This window comes from Rhinichthys klamathensis, unplaced genomic scaffold (genome assembly GCF_029890125.1).
Source record: "Rhinichthys klamathensis goyatoka isolate OS25496 unplaced genomic scaffold, OSU_Roscu_1.1 h1tg000378l_1, whole genome shotgun sequence".
In the NCBI taxonomy this organism is placed as follows: Eukaryota; Metazoa; Chordata; class Actinopteri; order Cypriniformes; family Leuciscidae; genus Rhinichthys; species Rhinichthys klamathensis.
The window spans coordinates 106,296-133,957 of NW_026606885.1; the positions used below are offsets into that span (position 1 = coordinate 106,296).

Here is a 27,662-nt window from a genome sequence, read left to right on the forward strand (position 1 = left end):
AGCATTTTTGGTCTATTAAAGCATCTCAATGAAATACAGTGGCAACTCAAATGTCTACTTTTGACAACTGAACTATGAAAAAAAGAGTATCTTTGATGTGTTGTAATTACACCCTCATAATTGTGATCAGTCACATGTCACCATTCCTTTATTTATGTGACAAGAACCTGATATTTAATTGAACTGATCTCAAAACCAGAATTGCATCTGTTTCATAAAGAAGAGGCTAGCCCATTCTCACTGTCAATACACAGAAAGAAACTCCATGCTCACACACTGGTATCAACATACAAAGAATTCAGATTTATTTATCAATTTGAAGGTTTGATCACATTTGACCAAAGTGTTAATTTCTTGTGTGGCAAAGGTCTCGTTGCAAGTTGGAAGATCACTCATCATCTGCAGAGCCTGTTTTGTCAATGACTTTTTTCATCCAGCGACGCATACGGAATAAGTGTGTGTAGAATCCATATTTGCCATCACGATCACAGCCCTCACCCCACGACACAATGCCAATCTGATACCACCGTTTATCTGTAGGACTCTGTGGGCAGGAATAGGTTTTAAAAGGACAAGATGTAAAGTTTAGTTGTGCGAGTCCAGCAAACAGACCTTTATCGGTATTGGTAAATCAAACTTGTTTGAGGAGAGAAGAATATATACGTTATTATACCTTCATCACAAAAGGCCCTCCACTGTCTCCCTCACAAGCGTCACCTCTTTTTGTATCATCTGGCAGGTAACCTATAAAACAAAAGATGACCTTGCCGTGACACCTGAGCGCAAAAGCATCTCACGAATTCTCAGAACCTGAACTGTCTAGGGTCTAAAGAAGACCATGAAGAATATGATGATGAGTATTACCAGCACAGAACATGTTGTCAGTGATGATGACCGAGGTGGAATTGCGACAGATGCTCTGATCCACAATGGGCAAGTGAATCTGTTGCAGCACTGTAGGAAGATTTTTTGGGTTTGATGTCCATGATTCCCTGAGGTTCCCCCAGCCAGTTACACGGCCCTTGAAACCTGCAAACATTAAACTTCAGAGAGAAAATCTGTCAATTACAGCTATGAGTAAATTTTAAATATATGCTGAAATGCATTTTCTAAACATTGTTGTTCCCCAAGAAAATATGTTTTTAGTGAGTTTTACCATCAAAAAAGGTGAACAAATGCATACAAGGACCCCTTTCAAGAGGTTAGCATCTTTATAGTGTGAAGTTTTAAAATCTGCATTTTCTAAATGCATATTATTGATCTTATTGTGGATGATTCATCAGACTTCTCTAATCATGTAGTCTGCTTAAACTTGCATTCCAATCTGCCTCCATCCAATCAACAACCGATGAGTAGAAGCTAAATATATATATATATATATATACACTCACCGGCCACTTTATTAGGTACCCCATGCTAGTAACGGGTTGGACCCCCTTTTGCCTTCAGAACTGCCTCAATTCTTCGTGGCATAGATTCAACAAGGTGCTGGAAGCATTCCTCAGGGAGTTTGGTCCATATTGACATGATGGCATCACACAGTTGCCGCAGATTTGTCGGCTGCACATCCATGATGCGAATCTCCCGTTCCACCACATCCCAAAGATGCTCTATTGGGTTGAGATCTGGTGACTGTGGAGGCCATTTTAGTACAGTGAACTCATTGTCATGTTCAAGAAACCAATTTGAAATGATTAGAGCTTTGTGACATGGTGGAAGTAGCCATCAGAGGATGGGTACATGGTGGCCATAAAGGGATGGACATGGTCAGAAACAATGCTCAGGTAGGCCGTGGCATTTAAACGATGCCCAATTGGCACTAAGGGGCCTAAAGTGTGCCAGGAAAACATCCCCCACACCATTACACCACCACCACCAGCCTGGACAGTGGTAACAAGGCATGATGGTTCCATGTTCTCATTCTGTTTACGCCAAATTCTGACTCTAACATCTGAATGTCTCAACAGAAATCGAGACTCATCAGACCAGGCAACATTTTTCCAGTCTTCAACTGTTCAATTTTGGTGAGCTCTTGCAAATTGTAGCCTCTTTTTCCTATTTGTAGTGGAGATGAGTGGTACCCGGTGGAGTCTTCTGCTGTTGTAGCCCATCCGCCTCAAGGTTGTGCGTGTTGTGGCTTCACAAATACTTTGCTGCATACCTCGGTTGTAACGAGTGGTTATTTCAGTCACTGTTGCCCTTCTATCAGCTCGAACCAGTCTGGCCATTCTCCTCTGACCTCTGGCATCAACAAGGCATTTCCGCCCACAGAACTGCCGCTCACTGGATGTTTTTTCTTTTTCGGACCATTCTCTGTAAACCCTAGAGATGGTTGTGCGTGAAAATCCCAGTAGATTAGCAGTTTCTGAAATACTCAGACCAGCCCTTCTGGCACCAACAATCATGCCACGTTCAAAGTCACTCAAATCAACTTTCTTCCCCATACTGATGCTCGGTTTGAACTGCAGGAGATTGTCTTGACCATGTCTACATGCCTAAATGCACTGAGTTGCCGCCATGTGATTGGCTGCTTAGAAATTAAGTGTTAACGAGCAGTTGGACAGGTGTACCTAATAAAGTGGCCGGTGAGTGTATATATTACATTACAACTATTGTTTTTACTTACTTCTTTGCGATGCTCTTGGTGGGCAGACAGACAGGGTGGATCTCACTCGTAAAGACTACAGGCTTCTTCATGTGCAGAAGAGCAATGTCTCGGTTCAGGTTTTCCTTCCAGTTATATTTAGGGTGGACAATGATTTCATCAATGGCCACAATCTTTTCAATGCCCCTCTCATACCTGACTCGGAGAGAAACAGGACAGAGTTTAAAACAGCTTAATTTCCTGTAGACTGAGGTTTATAAATTACTTGGTGTATATTTCACAGCTTTTCGGCATTAACAAGTAGACATTTACAATTTATGTATTGGTGCAGTCAATTGGGAAAAAAAGTATGCAGGTTTTATAGAATTTTTTTGAGGGCTCACTTGGTACGAGAGTGTTTTCCAAGGCGGACGATGATATCATTGATGGTGAAGTTCTTGTTCCACGGTGGGTAGAGAATGCAGTGGGCCGCAGTGAGAATCCATTCATCGCTGATCAGACTGGCTCCACACAGCAGCTCCTGAGGACTACGCTTATATAACATCACCTGCCTGCAAATTACATCAAACACAGTATACAACATGCAGCATTAGATGTCGACATGAGTGATGACGGCAATATATCTGAAAGTCTAAAACAGCGTATGTGGTGATGTATTCACCATGGAGCACTGGCCATTTCAGCCTCCTCTCCTCCCACTATTCTGCTTCCAGTGTATGACATCAGTAGCTCCTTCTCATTCTTATCGTCTTTGCTGATCTTCTCAAACAAGGGGCGCACTCCACACTCTGACAAAAGGCAGTTTAATATTAATTATCAGTTGATTATACAAGATATCAAACCACCGCAAAACAGACGGTGAAGTATCAAACCTTGTTCTCCATTGCCAAAGCTGCGGGGGCTAAAGAAAGCCTTTTTCTTTCCATCAAGAGTTGTTCTCTCTCGACCACCTGCTTCCTCTACAAACTTGTCCAGAGGGGCATCTGAGAGTGAATGAGAAAGAGAGAGTGATGTTCAAGTGTGGGCTTAGAGGCGTGATGATTCATGTATAATGCACTTAGCCTTAACAATGAAAAAGCGGCTTTATTAAAATGATGACCCTTAATCCTAATTTAAAGACTCTGGTCCAGATGTTACTTTCAATCAAGGTCTAAAGTTCAAGGGAAGAAATTAATATTTCTAGTTGTTATCGTGTAAGTGTTTGTAGAAGGTAGTTCTGCTCACTCACCACACATCTCTAAGTCACAGTAATCAATGGTAATGTTTCCGCCCGCTTCCTTTACGTAGCACCACGGACCCTCCATATCTCCATCTGGGTTTCTGCAGTGGTTCTTTACTAGCTGAACTTGAGGCAGAAACTCTTTTCCTTTAATCAAGGCTTGCACTTCTGGTGCACTCCATTGCACGCAGGTGCGTCCCCCCATAGACACAGACAAATCCCCTGTGTAGGTCTCCCCATTTCCAGCCAGGCATTTACTCTTGACATAACGCTCTTCAGGTTTCACAGTAGGAGGTGGCGGAGGAGGGAGAACAACAGTCTCGCCTGAGGAGGAGAGAGTGAGATGATCAGTCTGGTGGACTAGCATAACTTGATGATGGAATGAATGAAACCTTTTTTTTATTCATGCTCAAGCATAAAATGTGCAATAAACAGGGCACAAATAGGTGCTATCAGATATGGTAATATGTTTTTTAGTAAATCAGTAGTCATTTAGCAGGTCAAGCACACTTATTATTATAGCGATAGTTTCTCCTGAGCAACCTGGTTCAACGACACAGCGGTGATGGCTCAACATTCTGGTTGACAGTGCAAAGCGTTAGTTATTACACCACAGGACATTTTGCAGTAAGATTTCAGTGATTTTCTCTACCGCATTTTGGCAAGCTGCAGGACTCCCTTCTGACCGTCGGGTCTCTTGTAAAACACCAAGGCCCTTCACTGCTCCTATCTGGGTTTCTGCAAAAGTTCTCCGGTAGCTTCAGCTGTGTCACATTAAATTCGCTAAAAATGGGAAACAAGTAGGTCATAAGACAAAAGAGCTGCTGCAACATCACTAGAGGCATGTAAAGCTCAATACATGAAAACAAAACAGCCTCTTCCATACTGAAATAATTTGTGTTTTATAAACAATCAACATAAAATGGTTTTGCCAATCCTGAGAGATGACAGCTGCTGTCAACAAAGAGTGCAGAAGTACATACTGAATCCTGTGGGGGAAGTTGCTTTTCCAGTACTGGCATGACCTTCCAGACTTGGTGACAGATACTCTACCAGCGTAGTTTTCACCAACATCAACGAAACAGTCTCCTGTCAACAGGGAAATTATAGTTAAAACTAACACTAAAACTAAAAACATACAAACATTTTCTTACTTGAAGTAAAATTAACATTAACTGAAAATAAAAAAGTAAACATTTTATTTCAGCTACTTGCCAAGGAAACACTTCTCATTTTTATTGTTTAACTTGATGTACTAAAATAACTAAAACTGAAATTAAAATTCATAAAAACCATTTAGACATACTTTAAAAATGAATATATATATATATATACTAATTCAAAATATTAGTAAAAACTAGAACAATGACACAAAAATAACACTGTCAATCAAACATCCATTAATTAATAGGGTTATGATAAGTCACTAGCTTTTACCAAAAAATGTCTTTGTGTTATGAGTGTTGGGTACAAGTCTTTGTGTTGGGTGAATAAGTATGTATCACCCTTACCTTCTGTTTTCACACATGCTCTCAAACTGCTGATATTTGCTGGTGTTCTGGATAATTTTGTTCCCTCACAGCCTGTGAAAAAAAGATAAAAAAGTGAAATATATAACATCTAACAGAGTTCCCAGGTTGGCATTTTTTTCTGTGGAATTGGGCTACTTTTAAACTGCCACAGATTTTAGTTATGGGAGTGCCTTAGTTTGAGTTTTGGTATTTGGGCTAGTTTAATTGGCTGTTGGGCAACCCTGATACCAATACACTCATTTTAATTTGTATATTGAGCAGGGAAAGGCCAGTGAAAATGCCCTTTGTCCCTGGTTCAATAGAAACTGTTTACACAAAATGTTGTCACTGTTTACACTGAAACCTTTGTAAAGTGATATATATTCTTACCCAAATATTTCGCCCAAAAAATTTCCTGTGGGAAAATGGAAGAAATTAATAAACATAAAATACTAGATAAAAGGATTTATACCACACTTCAAATGGCAGTAATCTCATAAAGATATACGTTGTATACTTATATATAGATTTTTTTTTTTTAAATCCACTGATAGACTTAAATATTTCCATATGTTTCAATTGGGGCTTATGTGTCTAAACACAAAGTGCATTTCTCACCGTTTTATCAACTCTCTCAAACACTTCTCGAGCTTCCTCATGGTCACAAATCTCTTCCACACACTCTCTCTCCAGATTACCCGGTTTAATCTCCTCAAATCTGCCGTTAGCCCTCTTTGCCCGAATGATCTGAGAGGCTTCCTTACTGTCAATGAACACTGAAGCACAAAAGCCAAAATTTCTCAAAACATCTAGGCTCACATACTATAATATGTATTATCTTAGAAAAAATTTGTTCTTAGTTTGTTATGGCCTAATTAGTCAAAAGGCAGAGAAATCTCAGTAAATTCCTACCGTTATTACACAACGTGAGCTGGAGAACTTGTCCGAGAAGCAGGAAGAGAAGGAGAGGCGCTGGTTTCGCTCCCATTCTTGGGGATGACTGAGTCTGTAATCCTGAAAAAACTTGGAGCATCTCATCAAATCTCTCACCCACTCAAGCCCAGAGCTGCAGTTACTGGAGTCACCAAGTTAATATTGAACTACCAGAGTTCAAAGAGAACAAAGTGTCTGAACTCTTTTCACAAAAAGAGCCTATCTCTTCTGTATCAGATCTCTTATATCAACGTGGAACATTCTTTGCTTTCTCAGGAACATGAATCAGACATATTTAATGAAAACAAGATAACTTCATATCTCAAAAGCTATGCGAATTCAACTGTGAGGAGATATTATACAAATTCTAATATTTATATTATAACAAAACAAAAAAACTAGATTAAATATTTTACACAGTGCTCCTCCATATTTTGTTATTTAAGAGTAGATACATCTTTGTTACTAATCGAAAGAATTAGCTTTCATCTTGAAATTATGACCCTCTTTATGTAGCTGAAGAGCTCCATTAGCTCTTATCTACTGGGTATCTACCACTTATCGTTTCCTCTAATAATAATCATTATGTATTTATATAAAAAGTACATACATGGTATTTTACTTTAACAGTTGACGTGTGAAAGATGTGATAATTTGCAACGTAACAGATACAGGTATATAATTGAATTTCCTCTTGTATTAGCTCATTTCCCAACACAGCTGTGTTTTGCTGATAAACTTGTACAATGTCTGAATAAACAGTGATGAAACAAGGTCGACTGCGCACAGGAGTCAATATTTACTGATACATGCAGCAAACCCATCTAAGAATCAAAGAACAGCAAGACATAAATTCAACATAGCTTATACATTTATTTCACAACGGTTGTTTTTTCTTTGGTGTGAGACATAATGTGAAAAGTTTATGTTTGAAAACGAAACACTTTAGTGTCACAGCCCTGTCTCTATTTCTACAGTCTCTGCCACAGAACTTAGACCATCCTGCCCTTGTAATATGACCAAACAACTATTAGCATCCTGTGCTGGAACTACAATACAGTCACTATTGGCAACTATGCATTCAGCATTAGCTTCCTGTTCCTGAATCTCTATACACTTAGAAGGCTGTTCTTGCACTACTATACACTTGGTATTATCATCGGAGACAATAATCTCAATGATATTCTCACTGAGCTCAATACGTTCAACCCCCTTCTCCGCTCCTTTTTCCAAAACAATTGTGCCATGGTGGTACGCACCAGAGCCCAAAATGGCACCTTCTGGGTGAGACACCATAGCGAAGTCCTCTGAGGCTTGAACGTACGCAACCATCTCTTCCAAACTGCTGCAGTCAGTCCTACCTGGCTCACCCTCTGCTTTCTGGCCTGTCCTTTTGGGTCGACCTCGTGTCGGCAATGCGTGACCAGAGTCTGGGTGATGTTTGTGCGACTGCAGATGCCGCTGTAGACTCTGCATCATTGTGTATTTGGCTCCGCACACCTGGCAAACATGTGTCTTCTCTTCCAGGTGAGACTTTAGGTGGCGCCGGAGTTTGGTTGCCATCGTGTACCCTTTCCCACACTGTTCACATTTATAGGGTCTGTCTCCTGTGTGCAGTCGTTCATGGGCCCGCAACGTGTGAGGGTCCCGTAAAGCCTTACCACAGACAGGACACAGATACACCTCACCCGTGTGTGAAATCAGGTGCCGGCGCAGCTCAGGAACTTGAGAAAAACGCAGGTCGCAGTGGTCGCACTTGTAGGGTTTCTCTCCGGTGTGGATGCGCATGTGTCCCAGCAGATTGCCACGTTGGCGAAAGCTCTTGTCACAGTGCTGGCAGATGTACGGCCGTTCTCCGGTGTGCAGACGCATGTGGTTCCTCAAAGAGCCAGAATTGGCCAGTTCTTTACTGCACTCTGGACACTTGACCTTGGGAGCTTGGTAGTCTGGCTCTTTTGTCCGATGGACTTCTCTGTGAACGCGTAGCGAGGGCCGGCGAGCAAAAGCTTTTCCACAGATGTCACAGATGAACGGTTTCTCGCCTGAGTGGAGAACCTGGTGCTCCTTGAGGTCCCGTTTTAAGCCATAGCTTTTGTCACAGTGCTGGCATTGAAACGGCCTCTGACCGCGATGCATTAGCAGGTGGGCTTGGAAGCTCTCCTGTGAACTGTATGGTTTACCACACTCTGTGCACATGTACGGCTTTTGATTTTGATGTGTGAATTTGTGTTTCTTGAGATGGCACAGCTGAAAGAAGCTCTTGTCACACTCGGAACATTTGTACTTCCTCTCTCGGATAATAAAGTGAGGAAAATCCTGCTCATTTTGCTCCATGCTGGAATCCTCATTAATATACAACGTCTGCATTGTGTTGTCTTTGTTTTTCAAGAGCTTTTTCTTGCTGCTTAGGTCTGACCTGTTCATTGGATCTTGTCGTTTGCAGATACGGTTGGCTGACGAGTGCACTTTTCGAGGTTTAGCGGCAAGGCGAGAGCTGGCTCTTAGGCTTCTCTCTGGCTTCAGAAGTTCTGATGAACTCTGGGCTTGTGATGTATTCACACTGACACTCTGAATCTCTTCTCTTGCAGGACGCTCATCGATCTGCTCAGCTTCACTCTCCCCGTGTGCCTCATCCACCCCATTCTGCTCCAGGACACTGGATTTACAGGCTCTAGAGTCCTGCACAAGACTTTTCGTCTTGATAGGAAGTTTTGTATTCTCTTGTGGGGCAGGATCTGTTAGAAGACAAAAGTTTCACACATTTTCAAAAGCATAACATTATATCATGGACCTCTTACACAGCACAAATATCAGGTATAAACTTACATGAACAGACAGAGCGGTGATCTACAGTGATGGCCTCTAGAGCTTCATCTTGATCTCTGTTTGGTCTACTACTGTTTTCACAGGCTTTTACTTGCAGAACCTCTTCTTCAAAAGAGGCTTCTTGTTGATCTTCCAAGAGGAGCAGTTCTGTTCCTGGCTGAATGTCCCGACAGACCCTGAGGCCCAATCTTCCATCCACCTCAAGTACACTGACATTGCTCTCTTCCTCACTCTGAGTGCTGCAGGCAAACCTGTGGAGGCAGTTAAACAAGTCTGATTATATAATGTATTGATATGCAAGTTAGTAATTGTACTAAATATAATAATTAATTAATTCTGGCTTAGGCCTATTGCGATAATTGATTAATCGCGGTTATTCTATCTAATCGCATTTATTGAATATAACCGCAATTAAGCAGTTTAAATTTCAACCACATTTTGCCATAGTCAAATAGTCAAACTCTTCCCTCATGCAAAATGAAGGTTTGTCGGTTTAATTTCAGACTGCACTTTATAATATCTTTATTATATCATATTATATTATATAAATTTCACATCTTTAAAGTAAATCATGTGGGCCTATTTTATTATAATGTTCATTACTATATTATATACTATTTCAAGTAAAAATATATATATACAGTGTATATATATATATATATATATATATACACACACACATTAATGCATGAACAAAACAGAATTAATCATCTGCACAAAATTCAAGATAGTGACAGGTCTATTCTGGATAAACTTACCTCATCCAGTACATTTCCTCAGAGATTTCTCTTTTGAACACATTTTGGCATGTATTTTGCAATCCCTGGAGAATAAGAACACATACTTACTTACTTATAGCTATTACTTATCACAGCAACATCTTATTTAAAACTGCTTCTGTAGTCCCATTTGAACATAGTAATGCTTCTAAAAACATTTGTGCAATATCAGGTGAGAAGAAAATTAAGTAAATGCTGCTAATGTCTTGAAGCACATTTGCTGTAGTGGTGCTAAACAAACAAACCTGTCAGCTGTATGGTTCAAAATGAAATTTAAAAACACAGTGGTATGCATACCTCCTCTTTTTCCTTCCTGATTATTTTGTCAGGTTCCTCCAGACCTAGCAGAGTGCCTTTCTCTAGCACTCGCCCAACACACCACAGACCCAACTGTCCATCTTCAGCCAGAGAAGGACCCAGGGTGAGCCCTCGCGGTATTGATCTCAGCACACTGTGGATGGAGTCTCTCATGTTCCCAGAGCCTTTATCCCTCCAAAAGTCTGTTGCCACTAGATCAAAAATAACAAACACCACAATAAGACAAGATAGTACTCTCATGCTTACATTTTGAAAGCTGTAGTGACATGCAAGGGTGAATGGACAGCACTTACAAAACATAATAATTACAATAATTGTTATTTGGTTGTGCATTTACATATCTTTTTCATTATGTTAACTCTATTTTTCTTTCTATTGTCTTTCCTTATATTATTGTTTTTCAGACCCATAAAAGATAAATATGTCTAACACTGTTTTAAGGAGAGTCCCTTATAATTTACTCTGGTTTTACAGTAATAACAATAATGGTTGCAACTATTGGTGATTTTTGTACTGTGAATTGCATGGTTGGTTAGATGCAATACGAATTAATGCTCGGAATACAAATGAATGCTTGTTGCGATTCGAATAAATGCAGTCCTTAATTTGAAAATGCACAATTTTCATTAAAAAAATGGTAAATTCAAGACTTTAGTTTTCCTGTTAGTAAGTCTATAAAGCAATATGCAGTTTGAAATCTAGAAAGTATTATGGAGAGCAGAGCTAGCTGATGACAAACACGTTATGGAGTAAACAGCAATTTCCTATAGATCTTCAGAAAATACGTTTAGTTTGTTTTGTTTTTGCTGTGTATGTATAAAGCGTCTTTATAGATGCAGGTTGTACTCAAACCCAGCGTTCATCGAATAGATAACTGGTCGAATCTGCAAACATAAGAATGAGGTTGAGAACAAGTTTTCAACCAACTCAGGACTATATTTCCTCTGCCCACTCGAGGGTCTTGTTTATCCACCCAAAAACTCCGGGAAAATTATCGTTCTCCAGCCAACGGTGCATCGACCGGAAGTCAGGTAGCTTGCTGTTACAGAGAAACGGTTCCCTCTAGAAACAACTACCGCTGCAGTGCACTCGCCCTCTCCAAATAAAGCTGAATGTTCGTTTTGTTTTGAATGTATGTCAATAAGATAATTTCTGTGTATGTTAAAGAAGATATTCATGACTATAATATAAAGGAATTTAACACATGTTGGCAAAGTGTCTGTGTCCTTTATGTATTTTAACCACTGCCATTCTAGATCAGTGATTTTAACTATAGAATTAGGAGAAGATCAAATTAATTTTTAATTCTTCATGAATACTGTTCCTGATAGTCGACGTGCATAAATGTTACTATATGATTGGCTGTGTATTAATATCAATTATTTATTAAACATTAAACATGACCTTTGTTTTCGTTTGAGATATTTCCTGGTTGTGAATGTGGTAGTTGTGTGTATGATATTTTTCTGAGATTTATTTTTTATTTTTTTATGTTTTAATCATTAAGCAGACAAACTTTCTAGCACACGGTGGCGCTAGAGACACATCTCTAATTTACATGCCTTCCCTTCAGGCGGGAGAGAGGAGTAGCCTACAAGGTGAAGGTAGGCTACTACAGACAAATTGTTCTTGTGGACGTTTTGGGGATGAAAAGAAAGGGACAAGTATAGTTTAAAGCTAAAAGACCATCTATTGTTTTCTGATTTACCAATATTGTGATATATTTTAATATGGTGTTTTGAATGTTTCCACGCTGGTTTGCCTACAGTGTCAATACAAACGCAAAACACTGAAAAACAGACACTCAAATCAAACTATAAGATCTACTGCTTGATCATTCTACATGTTTTAAATTCAACAAGTTGTAAATGTCTACGTTCATTTACTTGCAAATAATATACCAAAAAAACCAGCTTTATCACTCCATTAGAGCCTCCTAGAAACTAAACTATTCCTATCAGATTATTTTGCTATTTGCTACTTTTGTATTTGGGCATTATGATGTATGCATTTTGAAGAAAGTGCATTGAATAGACCTTTAGATGATGTAAGTGACCCGGCCTTCTTTGCCATGAATGTGAATCTGTAATGGATGGAGAGACCGTAGGCTAATAAAATAAATATGTTACAGTAATCTAATATGAACAAGTTTGTGCCTAAGGGCCACATTTTCCTTTTGTTATGCTACATGAAACAAATGTTGCAGTTTAATTTAGAATGGACAATTACATTACTAACTACAATTTTTTCATGTAATTTGAAATCAGTAACTGACTACAATTTAAGTAATCTGCCCAGCACTGTTCCTGATACAGTGCTGGTCAGAATTATTTGCCCCCTTGGTAAATATGATCAAAGATGGCTGTAAAAAATACATCTGCATTGTTTATCCTTTTGATATATTATTTTTTTTTAAATGAAAAAATCGAACCTCTTATTGAAGTAAAATAATTGAAAGGGAGGGGAGGGGGATCACATTATGAAATAAATGTTTTTCTCCAAAACACATTGGGAACAATTATTTGCCCCCTTTTATTAAATACTTTTCGCAACCTCCTTTTTCCAAGATAATAGCTCTGAGTCTTCTTCTATAATGCCTGATGAGTTTGGAGATCCTTCAGATTCCCAGATCCATGTTGGTGCTTCTTCTCTTCAGTTCAGCCCACTCATTTATAGGGTTCAGGTCAGGGACTGGGACGGCCATTGCAGATAATTGGGTTTGTGCTCAGTGACACATTTTTGTTTTGATGTTTGTTTTTGGATCACTCTCCTGTTGGAAGATTTTTTATCTGTTGGTATTTGATCGAATCAATGATGCCATGTATCTGAACAAGATTTCCAGGACCTCTGGCAGAAAATTAGGCCCACAGCATTAAAGATACAGCAGAGTATTTCATTTTACCCATGGGGTACTTTTTTATCCATGTGTGCACCAAACTCTGTGTATCAAAATCTGACCATAGAACGTTTGAAAAGTAACTGACACCACTGGAACTTCAAACGGGACAGGTTCTATGGTCCAATGAAACAAAAAATTAGCTTTTTTGGCAGCAAACACTTAAGATGGGTTTGGTGCACACAGGGATAAAAAAAGCATGTATATACATTATACATAATGTATATAAAGCTGCATATAATTTTAAAATGCAACAAAAAAAATGCTCAAAAAGATTTTAACAAACTGTTTACCATGTCATATGACCATTAACCGACATCAGAGAACTGTGAACTTTATTTTATTATTATTTGTTATTATTATTGCCATACTTTTATTATTGACCTAATGTATTAATTTAAAATTTAAGGGCTTAAGAGGGTTTAGCTAAAAAAAAAAAAGAATCCCTGCATTGCATGTAAATATGAAATGATGGGAATTTGTACATTTGAATGTGTTTAAAGACAAAAGCAATCCAAAGACAGTAATACATGGTTATAGGACTCACTGAGTGATAATAATTAAAATAAAATGTAATGAGTTCGTCAGGAGCTGATTAGATATGCAATGTTGAGAAAAACACTTGTTAAAAGTGAAATGATTTGTGTGAATCCAGTGATCATAAGCTGTGGGTCTCAGTTTTCAGTGATATAGGCTCATGACTAGTGGCGGGTCTGTATGTGCAGTTCCACAAACCTGGAAGACTTCTGAACGTACACTACCGTTCAAAAGTTTGGGGTCAGTGAGAATTTTATTTTTATTTTTTGGAGGAAAGAAATCAATACTTAAAGGAGCTGTATGTAAGATTGTGGCCAAAACTAGTACTGCAATCACTGTCAAATTGCTGTAGAGTGGTGTATCCCCTCCCCATCCTCCCTGACTCGAGGTTGCCAGATCGGCTGCAGGATCCAGCAGGAACGTGATGAGCTGCAGCTGTGGTAACTAGAGCAGAGCTGGCAACCCGGATGCCGCAACACTACTGACTTCGTGATTGGTAGATAGGTGGAGGGTGGAGCATCAGACCAAAACACAACATGACAACATCGACATCAGTTGAGGGCTGCAACTGCACTTTTTAAATGACAATATCCTGGCCAGACTACTGTTGTCAGTGATATAAGTATTTGAAATGTACATGATTTCTTAATGTCTATTGACATTTCAGGGCCATTTTATGATTAATTGAAATAAATTTCTTACATACAGCTCCTTTAATTTGATCGAAAGTGACAGTAAAGACTTTTTTTTTTTTTTTTTTTTTTTTTTAAGTTTTCTGCAGACATATAAGTAAAGACATTTATAATGTTACAAAAGATTCTATTTCAAACAAATGCTGTTCTTTTGAACTTCCTATTCATCAAAGAATCCTAAAAAAAAAAAAAAAAAAAAAAAAAAAAACTGTACAACTGACAGACCAACAACTGTTTCAACATTGATAATAATAATAAATGTTTCTTGAGCATCAAATCCTCATATTATACTGATTTGTGAAGGATCATTTGACACTGAAGACACTGACACTGGTGATGCTGAAAATCCAGCTTTGATCACAGGAATAAATTACACTTTACTATATATTCACACAGAAAACAGCTGATTTACACTGGAATAATATTTAATACTATAACTGATTTTTGTTGTATTTTTAATCAAATAAGCGCAGCCATGGTTAGCAGAAGAGAATTCTTTTAAAAGTATTTAAAATCGTACCGACCCCAAACTTTTGAACGGTAGTGTATATAAGGAGTAGACTTTTATAGAAAGGAAAATTTAAAACATAAAGAAGTAGAATCAATGAGTTGTTAATAATACTGGCATTACTGGCATACGAATAACATGTAATCAATAGAAAAGTAACTGTAGTCTGATTACGAATATTGTAATATAATCTAATTACAAGAATTACATTTTTAATTTAATCTGATTACGTAATCCAGATTACATGTAATCAGTTACTACCCAGCACTGATCAGGAACTGTTACATACCAGAATGGAACCAGGTGTTTGGAGGGAACTTGGAAGGGCATGACAGGTTTTCATAGGCCAAAAAAGTCTATTACATTTGAATTCAAAAAATAAAAATACTAAGACAAATGATGTTTATTTGGTATAACATACACCAGTGAATCATGCACAATGAGGTAAAGAGTGTGCACAATGCACATGGTAAATTTGAATTTCAGAATGCTTTTTACATTTATTTTGACCACAATAGTCATCAGAGTAGAAGAGGACACATTCAGTCGCAGTACATATCTTAAGCAGCTAATGCTTGTTCTCTACTTGTTTATGCGTTTGTCTCTGCATTGATATTCTATCAGTTTGTTTCTGTGTTTTTTCTTCCTTCATTAGCTGTTACTTTCCCCTTATCCTCTTATCTCTGTCTCCTTGTCCCAGTTATTGATCTCACAACTCTGGTAAAATTGATCAACCAGCCTTGGGTTTGTCGAATTGTTACAGTCAGTCAAGGACTTGCACATCTTGTGTCTGTTAGTAATGAGTCGATTGTCGAGGATGAGGAGATGGTCTAAAACCAGTCACTCTGTAAATTACCAACCAGCCCTCGTATTGAATGCAGAAAGGATCTTGATCACTCAGCCTTCTCACATCACCGTGGCAACATGGATCAGTCTAACCCAGGAGAGGCTCAGAGGGCAGATTGCTTGTTCAACAGAGAACACTTTCTCATATAACTTCACCGCTTCTTTTTTTTTACATTAAAAACAGAGAAATAGGGCTTTCAAGGGACCTGACTTCATAATTGTCTGAATGGAGCTACACTCATATTTTGAATCAAGATTGTGTCCATACATGCTTGTGAGAGATGTGTATGGAGGGAGATTTCAAGTGGTCAAAAACTGCATCCTTCTCTCCATTTGTCTAATGACTGTTGTTTACTAACGAAGCCTCTCTTTACTTTATGAATATGTTTTATGGAAGTTTGTTCACATTATTTTAACTGATGGTTATACAGATATCTAGATCTTGTTCTGAATATCAACAGGGCTGTGAATTGGAGGAGGGAGTCACTTGTTTCACTCTTGAAACAACCTTGTGGTTTTTTTTTACATTGTTACTTCATCCCAGTTTGCCTGATTATACCATGCCCAAAAAGTATGTACTGTTGTTGTGAAGAAAAGGCAGATACTTTTGAGAGTGTAGCAGAAGAGTTTGCAAGCTTTGTCATAAAATTGCACTCTGCCACATCTTTACATGCATTCTGTCACTGTAAATCAGCCTGTCAATGATCCTGTCTAGTATACATCCTCATATACACACTCCACATTTTATTTAATTACAGTAAATGTACACTACTCAAGCAATTCTCCCTAGCCTATTGGGGAGAAAACAAGTAGCATGAGTCACAAAGATGAGTATTGCAATGGTGACTTTAAGAGTGTTTGTGTGCGTTCAGGATGTTCTGCTCCTCTCCCTCTCTGTCCCTGTTTGTTCCGGCTGATGCCACACAAAGACAAAGGAGAGAAAGAGACAGATGAGATGATATAAAGCAGGTAGCTTCATGCAGTAGCTTTTTCTCTCTATTTTGTCTGACAGCAATGCTCATGCCTCATTCCGCTCAGCATCTGAAAGGAATATTTTCTAGGGCATCTTTTCCCTCCATTTATATTCCATGTGTTGTTTGTGTAGCAAAACATACTTATGAATTCACTAGCCTGAAATAAGGCAATTTCTTTTCATTCTGTTTCTCATTCATATTGTGTTTAAACATGCTTGCTAGTGACAGCAAGCTTAAAGTAATTTATTATGTGACGTGTAGTGTGTTCACATATTCATTCACTCACACACACAGCTCCTCCAGGAAGAGCGAGCCAGCACAATCATTTTTAGCTCTGGCAGGGCAATATCTAGCAGGTGGGAGTTTTTTTTTCTTTTCTTTTTTTTATCAGTGGGATTATGCAAGAAGCTCATCAGTGATGCATTGCAGTTACTGCTGGTATCCTGTGCCATTTTCAAGGCTGCCGAGCAGACAGACACTGGACCTGTCCATTCTGATTATACAGACATAATAAGACTGGGTACTGTGCCCTGCCGTGTCCACCAGTAACCACACAGAACACATTAATGACACTATATTTTTAGGATGAGCGGGAGAAAAGCAAGGTAAAAGAAAGATGACTTTAATATGCTCTTATCAAGTGCTGCTGCTGTCACCTGTGTTTTCACACTCTCCATTTTGTTTTCCATTCTTTCTTTCTCTCTCTCGCTCTCTCTCTCTGATACATTCATCAGTGTGTGTTCATTTGGTGTGGTTTGTGGGAGGTGCTGTTGGCCTGGATATCTGTCACTTCCTTGCTTGCTCTTGCTCCTCTGTGTGTCATCTATCATGCCTGACCATATCTATTAATAGATCCATCAAATCTCTGAAGCAAACACATGAGAAATAGCACATTTTGAGAAAAGAGTTTTTATTTCACTCCAACATAAGGTTATTTGTTTCAAGCATATCTTGGGTTAAAAATAGAAATACATTTCTGTCTGTATGAAATCAAGAGTGTTATGCAGTAAGTCATACAGATGGATCAGATTTCAATGATTAACAGTGATCCCAAAGTATGGAGCACATAAATTATGTAAATCCGATAACCATTGCACCGAAAAGATGACGTAAAAAAAGATGGCTGAAAACTTTCATATGGCTACAGCTGCATATACAGCTGAGTGATTTGATTTGCCATGTGGTTGAATGACTACTGTGTTGGTTTTAGCACAAAATATGCATTCCTTCCAAGAAGCTTAAAATGTGATGCATATAATTTGTTTTAGTGGCATTTGGATGCATTGGTTAGTGAAGCAGTTGTGGTTAGTATTTGTGTTTAAGAGGCTTGTGAGATTTTACTTTGTTATAGAAGTTACCAGTGTGAAACTGATTACTGAAATGTTCTTTTCATGTATTCTCTAATGTCTGTATTTGATATCTGAATGCAGTAACAGTGCTTGCTCATTTAGCCCGGCTTCCAGAAATCAAATAGGGACTTGTTTTGTGTTTGAGAAAGGTCTTCAAAGTGTTAAAACATATAGGGGTCATTGAAGCCAAAAGTTTAAGGGACAATTTCTTTGTTAAAGCCTTACTTTCCAGTTAGACTAAAGTCTAGCATTATCCTTGAGAGAAAGAACGCATTATCTTGATGTTTTGAGAGGACTCTCCTGTTTATAGTTAGAGCCTGGCCAAATCCAACCTTTGAAAAGCTGTGTGTCGGTGTGTGTGTTAGTCTTCTTGGTTACAGGTTAAGGAACCACTGGCATTATGGGAGATTGACTGACTTGTTTTCTTCGACATGTTGGCGCCCAGCAACCCAAATCTGCGACCTGGAAAGTCATGACGTGCCTAAACGTCAAGGTCTGAGTGTCAGCTGCATAATCTATGGAGATATGCTTCACTCTATTTGTATATGGGAGAAAAATTACTTAGACTATTTGTGTTCTTAGCCAATCAGAAACTGCAACCTGAAGCAAGGACGTTGTTTAGACCTTGGTGAATGGTAGAATTGCTGTGATCTTTGTAACTGTAAGCGGGGCGGCCTACGAACTCCTGTGTGAGTCTTGAAGCTGACTTCTGCTGATGAAACTGCAAACTATCTTCAGGAAATCTTTTCTTTAATTTATTATAATTCTGACTCAGGGTCTTCGTTCATCATATCTGGTTCTGGGTCTTTAACTCTTTACCCCAAACAGTTTGGTGGAGGATGCGTGCATGGGCAATTATTCTTTGGTGACATCCCTGGCTAATCAACAAACAAGGTAGTAAGATCTTATTATTTGGTTAGGGCTGTCTGAATGGAAGAGATTGGAGAAGGAGAGCGGAAGAGCTTCAGTCCGACGAGGAGAATGAGGATTAATTATACTAAAGTATAAGTAAGTGCTAAAAAATTATGCTGAGAGTATAAGAAGTCACTAGCGTAGTTACGGTTAACGGCAGCAGACAGCGCAAGCGAAACGTGCTCTGTGGGGGCCCCGCGGGGCATTGTTGATGTAGCACAACCCCAGCAGAGCACGTCCCTGGATTGTAGGTCCAGTGCGCCGCAAACCTGCTCCATGACTCTTCCATCTCAGATAGGGGATCCCCGAATTTAGTGAGTCAGGCAGTTAGGGATCAAGCTATTAAAATAAAATAGCTTGTTTGCCAGGGATGCATCAGGAACAATTCCGAGAGAAGAAAAAAAAAGTTGTGACCCAAATTGGCGTGGACCAGTATATTACTGTTATTAACGTCAGTTGTTAGGCATGTCATCTGTAGAATGTGCACTCCTGGTAAAACACAATTACATTTCTGGAATAAAACAGGGCAATAGAAAATATTTTGAAGAATATGGGTTACCAAACATTAACTTCCATAATATTTTTTTTTCTCGATACTATGGAAGTCAATGGGGCCTATCAACTGTTTAGTTACCCATATGCACGCATTGTGTATTATCGTGCAATTTATACGCGAAAATGAGTTTTTACGTAGATATGATACGCAGTTTTCGCGTGCATTTGATACGTAGTTCATTTGCGTGTAATACACACGCACCCCACACCACTAATTCTACCCAAACGTATAATACACACGCACGCACCCCACACCACTACTAAACCTACCCTAACCAACTCATGCGTATCCTATGCACGTAAAAACTCATTTTCGCGTATAAATTACACGATAAACACACTGCGTGCTATAGAGACGCATTTAGTATGATCGGGTTGGGTTTGGAACAACATGAGGGTGAGTAAATGATGACAGAATTTTCATTTTTGGGTGAACTAACCCTTTAATGAGACAAAATGTCAACATTTTACAACACCAGGATCTGTAGCCCGATAAGTGAAATACCTATAGGTCTCCAAACTGAGTAATTGTCATAGTAGTATACATTTCCTGCTATATATATATATATATTTAAAAAAAAAACATTATAATTAGAAGACTGTGATACATTTACATTTATTTCTGTATGCGTGCATCTTGAGAAGAGTAAAGCTGCCGTATTGAGACCCTGTTTATTTATTTAGTTAGTGTGTCACTACTACTGTAAAGATATAGCCACAATCTAAAGTTAGTGAGCATGGCTCCATCATTCCAGCTGTGGCAGTGGGACTAAGAGGATCCATAATAGCAGGAAAACAAAAATGTTTGATATTAATCTTAAAAATGAAATATGTTTGAATGTTTTGCTGTCTAAGTGTTCCAACCACATTAGACTAATTTCAGGATGGCTCCAACTAAGACCAGTTTAAAACAGCATTGAGTATTTTAAACACACATTAATAACAACACCAAAGTTAAATGCAGCACTGCTTACATTAAAATACTCTAATCTACTGTGTAACAAGTAGTTTAGCCTTTACCTGCAGAGAAGTTAGTTTCATATTACGAAATGATAACAGCTGGGTTCATTCATTAAATATACTTAAATATTTAGTATATTGGACAACTACATATTTTTGCACAGGGATAGAGTACTATTGTAAAAACCCAAGGACATTGCGTATAGGTGGTGGTTTGGAGAATATTAACATTCTTAGGTGTATAGAGGATGCCACATTGCAATTTGCTTCCGTGGATTATCTAGCATCTGTTTCCAGTGCTGCAGACCGGTGCCGGAGGTGTGGAGCCCCAGCATGCAGCGGCCCAGGGGGTGCAGGGTCCCGGGACTGGCCAGGTTCAGTACTTCCAAATCCACGCTGGATTTAGCCAGTAGCTCACTGGGCAGCTCCAACATCATCATCTCATTCCAGACCGGATTCATCTTGTGCTTCACTCGCCGCGTCTGCTTCTTCTTCAGCTTGGCATTTTGATGTTTCAAGGTCAACTTTACTGATAGATCTATCAGAGAACATACAGGTACAATACTCTCTTTTTTACACCTAAAACATTGACATTAATAGTGCATGTACTGTATGTATTAATTTAGGACAAGTGGTTTGGAAAATTGATGGATATATTTAAAGCGTGTACATGCACACTACCGGTCAAAAGTTTGGAATAATAAAGCTTTTTGAATGTTTTTGCATTTATTTTTTATTAAAAATTCAGTAAAATCAGTTATATTGTGAAACATTATTACTATTTAAAAGAACTGTTATATGGATATATTTTATCCATACAATTTATCCATATACTATAATCCATGTAATTTCCTGTGATGGCAAAGTTTTCAGCAGCCTTAAGTGGAATAAATTACATTTTAAAATATATTCAAATATAAAACTGTTCTATTAATTTGTAATAATGTTTCACAATATTACTGATTTTATTGTATTTTTGATTAAAGGGTCACTCCACCCATTTGCATTAAGAGGTCCATTGTTAGACAACCAGTCATACTATTGAATGGTCGTGCAACATTCTTTCATTTTCCCCTGAGACGAGAGAAATCTACTATTTACCTTTTTCACTTCCTCCTACAATGACGCAAAAATCGTCATTTGACGTCATTGTAGGAGGAAGTGTAAAAAGGGGGGATTTCTGTATAGACTACAAGCACAAATTCCCACCCTTTCAAACCCGCCCATAGGGGGTTGGACCTAATGCGCTAACAGAGCTATCACAGATCAGTGGGTGGGACTTCACTTGCAGATACTGAAAGCAATATCAGCCATCTTGTTTATAAGCTAAGCTAACAAGCGCTGTGGATATAGGAAGTTACGACAATGACGGAAGAAACTAAACATGATATGGAAGAAGAGGATTTTGAAATTCTGCTGCTCGAATCCGCTGTTCGTGGCTATCTTTACGAGCCCCAATATAGTGAAGAGCAGCTGAGGCTGATGGTGGAACAGGAGGCGGCTGCCTGTCGCGGACGAGGAGCCCGGGCTGGCTTGAGCTGGGCGGACTGCTGGTGCCTGTGCTCTCGCTGTGCGCTACGGACACAGATAGAGTCCGTCTGCTGCAGAGAATTTCAACAAGGCAGTTTCTCCTGGACGAAATCTCTGAATCAGACGACCACACGGACGTTTGTGTTGTGATGTGAACCATCCTAGTTTCGCCTGACTGAACATGCAGGTATCATGCAATAATTCACCATATAGAAAGAAATACAAACGAGTAATTCACTAATGAGTTTGCCAATGTAACGGGGTTCGTTGTTGTGGGAAGAAGGAGGCTGGAACCGGCGAACATTTAAACGTTTTAATAGTAAAATAAACAAATACAAAACAAAAGTATAAGCCAGCTGGCCACACACAACAGAAACAAAACATAAAATCAGGCCTGTTCCTTTTGTGCTTCCGCTCCTCCGTGAGAGATATGAGACCGCTGCACAGGTGCCATTCATTATCACTCGCGTCGTCCTCTCACGTCCCTCGCCCTCGTCCTGCTCGCCACAACTAACTAGACATTTTTTGTGAAATGAATTTTAAACTCATTTGGCAGCTAGCCTTCTTGTAGACGGAAGAGCGATTTCTCTGATGTTTGCGCTGTTCTGGATTAGTGGGAGTGGCTTGCGGAGCTGTGCAACATGGTGCATTGTGGGAGTTGTTGTCTTACATACAAATGCGCCCCAAAGTTATTTTCTGTCTTTTCTCGGTCAAGAGGGCACCAAATTTAAAATTTCTTTTACATTTCGACTACATATATAACCCACTTTCAATAAAGATTAATGTTGAAATGGGTGGAGTGACCCTTTAAATAAATGCAGCCTTGGTGACTTCTTTCAAAAACATTCAAAATTATTAATCCAAATATTGCCAAGTAGATTATTATTGAGCTGGTAAATCTCTTTTTCAGTTCCATCTTAATAGTTGATGTGGAATTAATTTTATTGTTCACATTGATTTGAGTGACATTATGTTTGTGGTAAATACCTATGTTGTCTTTCATTTTGTCTGACTGAAGTCCTCTAGCCTTCATTACTACCACCCCAAGTCTATTGGCTGCTGGCAGATAACTGAGCGACAGCAGTAGCTCTCCAGCTGATGATGTCACTTCCTGCTGAAAAAGAAAACTTTGGGTTGAAAATCTTGAAATGCTTCTTGGGTCAAAGTTTTTGAATAAAATAATTAACGTTAAAATTCATTTTTGTGTCAGGCAATTTTACTTTTTAACTCTGTGTTCACATAAAAAGAGATTTTAGAATTTGCATAATCATAATTTCTTCTTGCAGGGTTAATGAACTTGACTTTTGATTGCATAAAAAATAATTGCATGCAAATGTTTTAGTAATTTATGAAGCAGACCGAAAGTGACCAGTTCCTCTCTCAGGGCAAAAGGTGGTAATTTTAAATTGTCAATTTGTCAGCAAAGCCCTCCGATTAAACACTCTGAATTATGGTATGTCATAACCCTCATGACCTTTTTCAAATCTGCCCCTGCCTTCAGTTAGCCCCACTTAATCAGATGCATGAGCAGAACATGACATTTTACTGAAATATAATCTGGTGCTTTTGATTCAGGTCTGACAAGATTGGATTTATCAAACCGTTGGGTTTGATATTACTCCAGTGCAGTGGCGATGAACACAGTGACAAATAATACTGATAAATATTATTCAAACGAACAACATGGAAAGCTTTAGGGTACTGGAATCATTATTCATAGTCATATTAGCATCTTAGGCATCATAAACCAAAGCCCTATATCCTGAATAATCAAACATGAATCATGTGATAAATAAGAGTACACACAATAATAAAGTGTGAACATCTTGTCGTATATGAACAAAAACATTCTGAGTGGTGCTCATTACCCAGTTCAACCTGCGTCATCCTCTTCATCCTTGACACATTACATACTGTATAAGGAAACAAACACACACACACACACACAAATACATCTAGGCCCGCTCAGGCATACTACCGGTCTCTCTCTCTGTCTGTCTCTCTCCCTTTCTTCCTCTCTGCGGTCCAATGGTAGTTAGTAATTCCTGGCATGTCTGTGTGTGTGTGTGTGTGTGTATCTGTTAGAAGCAGATCTCCTCTGGGAGGTGTGATGACGCAGATGAAGATCTCCTGCTCTGGAGGTCTATGACATCATCAACAGATAGCACAGCAGTGGGGGTGGAATGCATGGATGTGTTTGTTTATGTGTGTGTTTAAATCTATGACCCACGAGACTGATTTTAAGCAACCAGGGTATGGAGGGAGTACAGTATCCTAAAATAAACTCAGATCTATTCTCCTACCACCTCTTATGTGCAGTAACCTGCACGTATGTGGATGTCCAAAAGAAATGTCTGAGCTATTTCTAAACTGTCAATATGTGCACTTTGCACTTGTAGAAATACAAACACAGTAAGCATCCCATAATAAAATCTTCATCTCACACCCAGTGTGTGACCATGGCAATTGAAAAGTGTGTCAAAAGAATTACCTCTATTGCTGTACTGTATATTTTTTAGTGTTTATATATGTTTTCACTTGCATCAGTAACATTCCAACACAGAACTCCAGCATGATTGCCTGGCTGACTTTTTTCAACTCTCTGCCTACAAATATATTTTTAACAGTCATACACTTGCACACAGGTTCTCAGTCAGGATGAACGTATGTTTAAAGTCCAATAAATATAAATTAGTTATAATTATGTACATTCATAGTCATTGTCCACACTAATGTGATTTAATTATTTATGTTTAAATTCCAATTTATTCCATAGCCCTCTGAAATACTCTATTCTGGTCGGTCAAATGGGATTTAGCGGGCACATATTTGGGTCATTCTTACAAAGTGGTGTTGTCATGATATGGGTTTTGTGTCTTGTCTTGTCTTTTCATGTTCAGTGGTTCCCTGACCTGTCTTTTAGTTCTCCCAGGTGTTTCTCGTTATTCCCGACGCCCCCTTGTTATCTTGTTAGCTCGTTTGTCCATCATTATTTAAGCCCTGTGTTCCTGCCCTGTCTTTGTGAGTTGTTGAATGTACGATAGATGTTAACCTTGGTGATTTCTGTATCCTTGAATCCGGTTTCTGAGTCTTTGAATCCTGTTCCTGTCTAAGTTTGTTAATGAAGCCACACTGCGTCTGGATCCAGCCTCATTGCTATTTCTAATGTGACCACCCAGAATATTTGGGTCTCGAAATATTTAAGTATTTGTATATATTTTATTTTGTATTTATATATGTCTATTTCAATTTATTTACAGTATATACATATTTTTTATTTAAATTACTTTAATTATATGAGTTTGCACTGAACAGTCCAGTTGCATTTTCTAAATTCTGAGTGACAGTTGGGAGTTGAGTGTTGCCATGACGACTGTGGCATCCTCATTCAAACAACACAGAGGTCCTCTGGAATAAAACACAGTTTTGTCTCTCTTACTCTCATTTATCACTAAAGGTTAGTAAAAATGATCAAATTTAAGAAAACAACAGTTATTCAGATGCGTCTACTATATTAGTTCAATTGGGTGTTTGTTTCATGAATGATTTTGGTATAGTTATAATAGAAAAGTCTGTTAGTGTACCATCTGTGTGAAACAACTGTGAGAGAGTCTGAACTAACATTATTGTATTCGTTCGGGTCACATGACGTCACTGCAGCTTTGCGCCGCCATCTTTACGACCGACGGTCTCAGTAATGCCTGCAATATGTTCTGCAGTTGGCTGCAAAAACAGCCGAAAGAGGAACCCCGAACTGGTATTTTATTATATAACAAAAGAAAAGGATAGAAGAAAGAAGTGGTTAGCGGTCATTCGAAGAGATCATCGCTGCATGTCTCATATTGTATCATCATGTCTCATCTTTCTGTGCGCACACACACGACGCGTGCGGCCATAGACCCCTATACAGCGCGCGAGTAATGAATTGAGCTCTGTTTCGTGTCTGAATGGACAAATACACACAACATTATGTTTAAATGTCTGTTTTGGAGAGTATTCACGTAAAATATGTCGGTTATGTCTTAAACAGAGTTGTCATCCAGTCTCTTTGGTAGAGAGAGACGAGGAAAACAAACAAGCATGCAAATGGAAATTATCGCGCACATTTTTTTTTTCCGTGTGATTAATTGATTTATTGACTATGGCAAGAGGCCTAATCCAGATTAATGACAGCTAGCCGTGAGCCGTGGCTAACAGCGGGCAAGCTACCAGCTGTTAGTCACTTACCTAGCTAACAACTCGCTATTCAGAGCAAAATACCACCAAAATCATACATTTTAATTTTTTTTTATAATACCTACATTTCCCATGATTAAATATAAATCCTTGGTGGCCAGCGCCGCACTTTTACGTCTTTTACCCATCCAGCTACAGCATATTGATATGCATCGGTACTTTTGACAGCCTTCAAGCGATCTCCACTGTATGGGGAGGGGTTATGCACAATATATATATATATATCATGGAGGGCAAGTCTGGGGCAGATAATAATGGGCAAAAGAAAACTGGGGGTAACAAATAAGGATCGGAGCCTAAAATTAAAATTCTCAAGGTATCTCTGTCTCTCTCTCTTATTCAAATAGGCAGTTTGGGCGGCCATACCGGGCGATCGGTCGTAAATATGGCGGCGTTCTATTGGTAGTGACGTAGGTGGCATCTATGAATTATTATTATAGTTGTTGTTTGATAGTGTGTATATTTGTTTACTTATCTATTGAGAGTTCATGGTATTGAAAACTATGATTAAATAAAGAAACAACACAGAGAGGACCACTGGAATAAAACACAGTTTTGTCTCTCTTACTCTCATTTATCACTAAAGGGAGTACTACACTAACGCACTACGTTACAGGTGTCTACTTTGCAACAGTTGAAATAAACTTTAAATACCAATAAATCAAAAAATATTTGTATTATGTTTGCTTTGGTAACTTCCGGATTTGACATATTTTAATCTATATTTTGATAAAAAAAAAAGTCTTATTTCCAAAATGTCCCATGTTCTTTAAAGTCCCTGTAAAGTCAAAATTAAGTATGTGTTCTGAGTTTGTCACACCACAGAAAAATGTGTTATTAGCCACCCAGCCAAATTTGAATGATAAAAAAAGCCGGCAAGTACATAAAATAAGCTATCAAAATCTTGAAAATATGAGCAGCTCTCTCTGCTCTCAAACGCTGGGGGCGTGTCCGCTGGCTGCGCTGAAACCACGCCCACTAGCGGGAAAGCTGCCGACGGTGATATTATAGCTGATACTGCTTTCGGGACGGGAGGATGAAGGCCGAGGCGGGAGATAGTCGGTTCGGCCCTATTCACCAGTAACAGCGGATTATCAGTGAATCCCAGTTGTCTCAGACGACAGTTTATAAAACTATCCCGTGTAAAATAATCACTACAGAGGCGGGTGTTGGCGGTGATCCTCAGCTCTCCATCAAGGTTGGCTCTTCACAAAATTAATCCAGCTCTTCTTGATGTGATCGTTTTTAGGAAATTTAAATAAAGACACCGATCTATTTTGTACATGATCGCATCCAGGTAGTAGCCTACGCATTTCCGTGTCGAAGGCATAGCTAGCTAGCAAACTGTAGGCTGTAGTACTAACTAATAGTACTGACAGTAACTCGCGATTGAGCGCCAAACTGATGCGAATGTGCTCTATTGTTAGGGGAGGGACCAGCCTCAGTGGCCTCAGTGCTTCATCAAGTAGGGGCGTG

General features: G+C 38.8%; 3 protein-coding genes across 5 annotated transcripts in view; all 3 read right to left on the reverse strand.

Moving 5' to 3' along the window:
• Nucleotides 1-280: 280 nt before the first annotated feature.
• On the reverse strand, nt 281-6,404 carry f2 (coagulation factor II (thrombin)). Its single transcript, XM_056233805.1, has 14 exons — nt 6,248-6,404; nt 5,954-6,111; nt 5,726-5,750; nt 5,336-5,407; nt 4,808-4,913; nt 4,477-4,607; nt 3,834-4,148; nt 3,478-3,588; nt 3,267-3,393; nt 2,989-3,156; nt 2,627-2,800; nt 865-1,043; nt 674-744; nt 281-544 (listed from the first exon to the last, which is right to left on the reverse strand). The coding sequence occupies exons 1-14, from the start codon at nt 6,366-6,368 to the stop codon at nt 389-391; spliced, it is 1,914 nt and encodes a 637-aa protein (XP_056089780.1). The 5' UTR covers nt 6,369-6,404; the 3' UTR covers nt 281-388.
• An 815-nt stretch (nt 6,405-7,219) lies between these two features.
• znf408 (zinc finger protein 408) lies at nt 7,220-11,248 on the reverse strand. Its single transcript, XM_056233871.1, has 5 exons — nt 11,119-11,248; nt 10,171-10,382; nt 9,853-9,917; nt 9,095-9,345; nt 7,220-9,003 (listed from the first exon to the last, which is right to left on the reverse strand). Coding segments are annotated over exons 1-5 (2,313 nt in total). The 5' UTR covers nt 11,120-11,248.
• Nucleotides 11,249-20,162: 8,914 nt separating this feature from the next.
• The window catches only part of syt13 (synaptotagmin XIII), a 33,589-nt gene continuing 26,089 nt past the window's right edge, over nt 20,163-27,662 (reverse strand). For 2 of the 3 annotated variants that reach the window (XM_056233825.1, XM_056233823.1), the window contains 2 exons: nt 22,938-23,064; nt 20,163-20,958 (listed from right to left, as the gene is read on the reverse strand). In XM_056233825.1, the coding sequence (XP_056089800.1) occupies nt 20,654-20,958; nt 22,938-23,064 (432 nt within the window). In that variant the 3' untranslated portion in view covers nt 20,163-20,653. The remainder of the gene's footprint in view (nt 20,959-22,937; nt 23,065-27,662) is intronic. The other variant, XM_056233824.1, reaches the window with a different exon arrangement.